Raw genomic sequence first — 8399 nt, 5'->3', positions numbered from 1 at the left:
TTCTGTTCATTATCTTCATGGACAGAATTTCTAGGCGCAGCCAGGGGCCGGAGGGTGTCCTGTTTGGGAGTCTCAGGATCTCATCTCTGCTGTTTGCCGATGATGTTGTTCTGTTGGCTTCATCAAATCTGGACCATCAGCTGCTCTGGGGCGGTTTGCAGCTGAGTGTGAAGTGGCCGGGATGAGGATCAGCACCTCCAAATCTGAGGCCATGGTTCTCCACTGGAGAAGGTGGCTTCCCCTCTACAGGTCGGCCTCAAGTAGAGGAGTTCCAGTATCTCGGGTTCGTGTTCACCAGTGAGAAACGGATGAAGTGTGAGATCTGTTGTGGAGCCACATGAGATCTGAGTAAGGACTGAATGGACAAGATCGTGGATACAAGCGGCCAAAATGAGTTTCCTCCACAGTGTGGCTGGGCGCACCCTTAGAGATAGGGTGAGGAGCTTAGAGTGGAGTCGCTGCTCCTTCACATCAAAAGAAGCCAGCTGAGGTGGCTCGGGCATCTGTTTCAGATGTCTCCTGGTCGCCTCGGGAGATGTTCTGGACATGTCCTATTGGGAGGAGGCCTCGGGAGAAGACCCTGGACGCGCTGGAGGGGCCAGGTCTCTGTGGCCTGCTGTCGCCTCAGGATCTCCGCAGAGCAGCTGGAGTGTGCGTGCATGCATGGATGGATTTATTCTTTATTGATCTCGCCCTTACTCAGGGTGTGCTAAATAGACAGGAAATACGATAACAATTAAATAGTAAATAGAGGTATCTTATATCCAATGAATAATAAAGCTTTAAGGGACAAAACGTATAAATCCCTTGTGTTTTATGTCAGCATAATATTGTTTTCCTTTTCCTCTCTAGTTGCAGATGAAAAGCCGGAGCCTGTTCGAGCCCTGAGAATCCTCACCACTGTGGTCATATGTGTGTGTGTGCTGCTGCTCGTGTGCATCGGCGTCATCACCTACTGTGAGTTCACCGTCCCTCACGCTCCACAGTAGTAAAGTGGGCAGCATTTGGAGGTGACAAATGTAGCGCTTCTATCACCCATTTTTAGTTTTGTCCTGGATTTGACGTTTACTGCTGTTCAAGTCTTGGTTTAGTCCCAGTGCGGGCTGGATTTACCGACAGTGGCTCAGTGGTAGAGCATTTGCCCATCATTCCCTCAGTCCACTTCCTCTGGCCAATGTGTACTGTTGCTGTATCTATGTGCCAGACACTTCACTCATCTATCATCAAGTGTTTGGTGCAAGTATGGGCGACAACAATGGCAAAAGTAGCTCTGGACTATAAGCTTTTACATACATGTGTAAACCTGGTGTCTCACAAAGCACAACCCTACTTTCTAATGACTCAAAATGACCAAGTCTCCTCTGGTGAAATATTTACACCGTAGGTCAAATTTTTAACACATTTTGGGATCGATATTGTGTTATATCATCATCAGATCATGCTTAGAAGCTCGTCTCTAAAAGATCCATGAAATGTTTAAAAAAAAACGGGGTTGGGACTGGGTCCAAAAGACATGTGGTGGGCCTCACTGAGGAGAAAGCTTTATCAAGCATCGCATTAACCAGGACAAAACTGTCCAGTGTTTCCTCTGGAACAAATAGACCATCAGATGTATTTAGAACCGTGTTACTTTGGGAAGATAAAATATTACATCTGATAGTGTCTATCTTTCCTCTGAAGTGGTCTGCAAACTCCTCACAGAGGCATCTGTGGGGTTAAAAGGAGTTTTGTTTAAATTAGGGTTTAAAACATTTTCTATCGTTGAGAATAAGACTTTTGGGTTATTTTTATGTGTAGTATGAGCCCAGACGTATCCACCACAACTGCCTCTAAAATCCTGCACTGTCACTCAAAAAGGTGTTGATTCGGGTCCGAAGCGCTGTCATGCACGAGCTTAATATAGAGACTGTAGTTACGCATAAGACCTGAGGTGGCAGTAGTGAGCATAAAATGACTAACTTGCATCTAGCCCCTTTAAGGCACATATAAAATGTGGAATCAATCAATCTGTGTCAGCTTACGGCATGATTCCGGACATGTGGAAAACTTCAGCAATCATATACACCCCGAAGCCGTGAAGCAGTGAAGCGTGTAATCAAGGCCGTGAGAATTCCACATATGGCTCCTATGAAGAGTCCTCCCAGGGGTGCCAAAAAGGAGTAGATTATGCCGAGGAAGACGTCCAATGCCGTCATGGTGCCAGCGTCCACGTATGCCCCAAACAGATGGTACAGCACCTGGAGACAGGAATTAGAGATTACATCGGGCCCAAAAAATCAAACCCCGTTATAAAGCCCGACCCGACCCAGCCCGAGCAATTAACTTGAATTGTCAGCCCGAACCCGAAACAAACCTGACGTAAAGAATTATTCATTTAAGGCTCAGACAGGTGCATCTGCACAGCAGCACCATGTTTGCGAGGTACGCGGCTACGTGCATGGCATACGTGCACGCCAGACGGACACAGTTTTGACAGCCGACTGCAGACGCACGGTGCATGCCGGTTAGATTTCTGTCCGACTTGCTCCAGACGGGCTCTGATGTCACGGGCACGTGGGGCACGAAAAGATCGTGAGACCCAAACGAGAGCAGCCGACTTGATCAGCCGCTGCATCTCTCCAGAGGCAACTGCAGCGGCTCCACGGCCCCGTGCATGACGGGAAAACGCCCACCTGTCCGTGGCTCACACTCAGGTGATTGGATACGAGTCTGCTGTGATCAGAAACATGCTCCTCGCCCCTTCCTCTCTCCTCTTTAGATTGAGATCTTTAGATCTCTTTGGATTACTATGAAACTATTAAAGTTGCGTATCGCCCCGCTCTCGATGAAGGTTAGAATAGAATTTGAAATGTAACCAAAGTCGGTAGGGGCCACCAGAGGCCCCCCGACATTCTTGATTGGTACCCTTGCTACACCACTGCCCATACCTAACTAGGAAATACATGTATTTAAGCATTAGCCCAATATAATTATCCTCTGCGTTCAATAACCCGTGCATCATCCCTTTGCGAACGGTATGAGGGGGAGAGGGGACATGTGGACGCCCCTTTGAAGGTGCATGTGACTCTACAATGTCCCAAGTTGATTCAGCCGATCTGACTGCTACACGTGTATAACAACAATATTACTATCACAGTTCATGCTACAATTAGGGGTTGGTAAAGTCACCAAAATATCTCTCAAGTAACTCTACGGTGAAGATTGAGGGTCCAGACAGAGTTGGCACATGCCGGGAGTGCGAAGACATACAGGCATAGACGTAATTTAACGTTTAGATAATATTTAGAGACACAAAAGACTATATAGTTTTTGAGATACACTTTTCCCCACCACCAATGGTTTTTGATCTTGTCCCAAACATTTTCAAATTTGAGTTTAGTTATAATGTAGCATAATATCTGTAAACATTCTGTATTCATTGACATTTTTTGTTTTGTTTTGTTTATCGTTGCAGCAGACAATCTAGACCAGGGGTCTCCAACAGGCGCCCCAATCCGGCCCCTGACTTGTAGAGCACAAGCCCATTCCTGTGCGGAGATAGGATTTTTTAAAGAAATAACCAGAACGCTCACTCCAGCCACTAGGGGGCAGTTTACATAAAGAAAGTAAAGAATTCCACACGTGTCCAGCAGAGGGCACTGATCAGGATATAAACAACACACTATATAGCCATATGGTAAATGGACACTCTGCCCCAGAGACGTGATTTAACTTTTATATAACATTTACAAACACAAAAGAGGTGGATCTATAGTTCTGCAAATGCATAATTACAAAACAGTATAGATTTTGGAAATTCTACACTTTTCCCCAACACAAATGTTTATTGATATTATCTCAGACATTTTCAAATTTGATGTGTTATGACTTTACATAATGCTTCCAATACAATACATAGTTCTACATATATTTATGATTTTTATCTTTGCAGAAGAGACCAGAAAATGCAAATCATCGATGTCAAAAACGAGTTATTACACCCTTTATTACTGTCCATATGAGTCAGATTGTATTTGAGCTCAGGCCTCAGTCAAGTTAAGCATAGCTAATAATAACTATAATATCCTAATGTTGAATAGTCCATATTGAATTGCTGGGTTGCAGGTTCTAGAATGTGATGATGTCATTGGACCCAGCGGGGGGCAAGAGCCAGTTTTTCCTATTAATAACATTACACTTTCACAAGTCATAGCTAAAAAGAAAATATATGAATTTAAAAAATGATCTTTAATATCAGTCACTGGGTCCAAGATCTCTCTGTACAAGACCAAAAATTTCCTCAAAAACGAACTAATTTTTCCTCTATATAATAGTATAGGCCTTTAGAACGCTGTGATGTCACCTGCAACCCAGCAATAGCTGGAATTAGTCCTGGAAAATGCCCTAAAGCCAGTTAGTTTAGACATGAACAAAAACATTGTAAAAAAGAAATTCCCTTATTAAGTTAGATAGATAGATAGATAGATAGATAGATAGATAGATAGATAGATAGATAGATAGATAGATAGATACATAGATACATAGATAGATAGATAGATAGATAGATAGATAGATAGATAGATAGATAGATAGATAGATAGATAGATAGATAGATAGATAGATAGATAGATGGGCTTTTTTTGTTGTGCAGTGTATGTGGGATCATTGTCCAGAATTTTACAGTTTCATTTCAGAAAATGTGCAGATCCATCATAAACATAGACTCCAGCGTGTAGAGGCCGAGTGAACTTTGTCTCGACTCTGTGCAGGAGCTTCATGGTTTGGTCCTGAACGCTGTAAAAGGACAGAGCCCCTGCGCTGTGGTCCAGGTAAACCCCGATTCTGGACCCGACCGGACCTGAGAGATTCAACTGGTCTTTGTTATAATAAAATGAGTAACCAGAGTTATGACAACATAAAGCCCAGGATTTATCATTGTCTCCAAAATAAAGGTTTCTCTCAGTGTCTTTGTAAGCAGCTGCTACATAAACCACACCTCTCCACTCCAGCTCCCAGTAACAGCGTCCCGTCAGCTCCTCACCACTCAGGACCTGAAAGACACTGAATCTGTCTGGGTGATCTGGGTAACTACGTGATACATCCGTAAATGTAGCTTTTCTGTTTCCATCAGACAGAGACAGACGTTTGTCTGCTGTGTTCTGGTCCAGAGTGATGTCCCGTGCGTATCTGAGGAAGTCCTCTCTGGTGATGGGCTCAGTGAGGGACAGTTTAAACTCCATCAGACTCAGCTGCAGTTTGTCCCTGAGCTCAGACACGGCTCTGGTCACGTCCTCAAAGTCCAGTCTTGGTCCGGTCTGAATCCTGGACTCTGTCTCCTCAGTGTGTGTGGACAGAGGGGGACAGCGCAGTATAAACTGGTTGTGGTCCGCTGTGAGGGACAGTGTGTCCAGCTCAGAGATGCTCCTCTTCAGCTCAGTAACGTCCTGCTGCAGTTGGTCCTGAAGCTCTTGGACTCGACTCAGGTGGGTCTCCTGCTCGGACCGGATCTGCTGCTCCACTTCAGAGCGTCTCTTCTCCAGGAGGAGGACCATCTCTCTGAAGCTGTCCCCACTGCGCTGCACTGCTGTCTGGGCAGAGCGGCTGATGTCCTGGGCCTCCTGCTGGAGCCTCTTTAGCTCTGTCTCTTTGTGCTGGAGGCTCTGGAGCAGTCGGGTCCTTCGATTGGGCAGCTGTGCCTGTCTCTGGGCCCTCTCTGCGGCTGTGGACACCGTGTCGTGGCCTTTGTGTTGGTCCATGCAGCAGACCACACACAGGAGCTGCTGGTCTGTGCGGCAGAACATCTTCTTCACCTCGTTGTGCTCAGAGCACAGGTTCTCCTGGAGTGTGTGGGAGGGCGCCACCAGCTGGTGTCTCTGAAGCGCTGCAGAGTCATGATGAGGCTGTAGGTGGCGCTCACAGTAAGAGGCCACACACTGCAGACAGGAGCGGAGTGCCTTCAGCTTCTTTCCTGTGCAAACATCACAGCTCACATCTTCAGGAGCAGTGTAGTCAGCAGGTGGCGCTGTGAGCCCGCTCCTCTTCAGCTCCTCCACTAAACCTGCCAACATGATGTTTTTGCCTGGGACAGGCCTGGGGCTGAAGCTCTGCCTGCACTGAGGGCAGCTGTACAGACGCTTCTCTGTCTCCTCTCGGTCCCAGTGGCTGTGGATGCAGAGGCTGCAGTAGCTGTGTCCACAGGGAATAGTGACCGGCTCCTTCAGTTCATCCAAACACACGGAACAGCTCAGAGCCGAGTCCAGAGAGCTCTGCGCCATTTCTGCGTCTGAGAGAAGAGACTGACTTCACTTCCTCAAAACAGAAACTTACAGAGAGAGAGAGGGAGGGAGAGAACCGCCCTGCTCTGCTGATCAGCTGATCAGGAAGTTCACTCTACAAAGTGACTCAGCTTTGGTTTAGAGCCAACAGTGTTTTACTGTGGAGAGCAGAGGTTCACAGTCACCTGATAATGTGTTTGTTCAAGAGGGTTTTTAGTCTCAATCTGCACTGATGTTTATAAATTGTTCATCATTATTTCATATTGTATGCTAAATAAAATCTTGACGAGGCAGTTTTTTGTTAGTCACTCGTCTGCAGGTAATAACAGAACAACTTTTTAGTTTACGATCCCTGTACCTACAGTTTTCATTTTTTATGTTGTTTTTACGTGGTTATTCATTATTCTGCCGTTGCTGATCACCAGTGTTGATTTCATTATAAATAAAGTTAGATTTGATGAACTAGAATAATCACCATCAAACATTTTATAAAAGACTTGAGCAAAACCAGTAGATTCTATCATTTGTTTGTTTTGCACTGTACGAACAAACGTACCTTATAACAGAGAGTAAACAAAAGTACTTCCTAAAACACAGGTCTGTCATATTTCCTGAGCTCATTTTCTTTGAACAGTTCATTAAACTGTGATAATGTGACAATAACCAGACAGAATGAAAACATGATTAAGAACAAGCTATTTATTTCAGTTTTCATTTCTGTTACAAAGACAGACTTCTCTAAGAGCCCAGGCCGCCCTCTGTCTCCTGTTGCATAGGTTTAGTTTCTTTATCAATAAAATCGCAAAGAAATGATCAAAATCAAATGCGATGGATCTACAGTAGCCCACAAGGGACAAACCAATGGATAGTATGGAAGTATGGAAAGTGTGTGAATGAAACTGTGAATAGTCTTGTGTAGAAAAGTGCTCTTTAAGACTAATGCGTTTGTTTAAGCTCTGGTAAAGCTGGAATCTATACAGAAAAGTGCACAGTAAAGCTCTGAATATACAAAATCACAATTTCCACAGCACGGCCTGTACACGGTATTTAACTTTGTGCTATTTTGGCAAACTGCAGTTCTTTCAAAGAGATATTTCCTACATATTTCCTATTTCTATATATTGCAAATGTTTCATCGTTTAATATTTTCATAGAAGAATAAGGCATTTAAAGCTTAAAACTACAATAAATTGCCAATAATTGTTGCAACCAAAGCTCACATATCCAGGCTGGGAAATGGATCTCTGCAAAACAAATCTTCAAACTCTTGTATAGAACAAGACTGGAACGTTTGGCGTCTGTAGCGGCAACTTCAGCTGGAAATGTTGTTGCCGCAAACAGAGAAAAATGCATTTGAAGTTACAATTTTTAACATGAATCTGTAAATATAAAAATCAGGGCCACAATAAAGTTTCCTATTATGAGGATTTCACAATTTCTCTGGTTCCTGGTGAAATTTTACACAATAAGACAGAAAAATGGCCTAAAATGTTTAATATCTGAGTGTTTCCTGCAGTGTCTCCTCTTAGGTCGGATCACTGACGTGTTTGCTGAAGGACTTGGGTGTCCAGGTTGTTCTTGTGGCCGTCCTCTGCCTCTCGTCACTTCTCTGCCTCTCCTCCAGGTGGCGCTTGTTCTCCTTTTGCCCCGTCCATGTTTCCTGCCCTCAGAGCCTCCGTCACGTGTTTCCACAGACGCCTGACACACAACATAGGTTAGATACAGACTCACAGAGGCTGTTTTACTGTAATATTCTGCAGTAACTATTGCACCTCGGCCCTATACTTAATAAGTCTCTGCACATTTCCTGTTCGAACTGAATAAAGTGCGGTTATAATATTGCACTTTGCCCTACCTGGCCTTAAAGTGCGATTTCATAACCTTCCTTTATAATGCACCCCACTATTGCTCGCCTGGTCGCTTATGAACGACTGTATTTCTATTCATAGACAAAGGGGGCGCTGTTGTGTGTGGAAGTCGGCCTGAGTTTAAGCCAAACAGTTTTTTGATTGTGTGAGACTGTGGATTGTGGATTTGTGTCATTATTACCTCCTGCCTGATTGTGGAACTCAAATGTAGAAGCTGGACCAAATTAAACACACCTTATCCTAATGTTGAATAGTTCTGATACTTGTGGACGGTTTG

At 44.4% G+C, this 8399-nt stretch overlaps 1 protein-coding gene across 1 annotated transcript; it reads right to left on the bottom strand.

The window, feature by feature from the left end:
* Nucleotides 1-4618: 4618 nt before the first annotated feature.
* LOC306966459 (E3 ubiquitin/ISG15 ligase TRIM25-like) lies at nt 4619-6281 on the bottom strand. Its single transcript, XM_079561226.1, has one exon. The coding sequence runs from the start codon at nt 6252-6254 to the stop codon at nt 4665-4667; it is 1590 nt and encodes a 529-aa protein (XP_079417352.1). The 5' UTR covers nt 6255-6281; the 3' UTR covers nt 4619-4664.
* Nucleotides 6282-8399: the final 2118 nt, after the last annotated feature.

Source organism: Gobius niger (assembly GCF_951799975.1).
Source record: "Gobius niger genome assembly, chromosome: 8".
Taxonomy (NCBI): domain Eukaryota; kingdom Metazoa; phylum Chordata; class Actinopteri; order Gobiiformes; family Gobiidae; genus Gobius; species Gobius niger.
Note: the sequence above shows the minus strand (reverse complement) of the source record. Positions and strands in the feature narration are given on the sequence as shown.

Coding starts and splice junctions, on each gene's coding strand:
- LOC306966459 (XM_079561226.1), bottom strand. CDS start 6,254: ATGGCGCAGAGCTCTCTGGACTCGGCTCTGAGCTGTTCCGTGTGTTTG.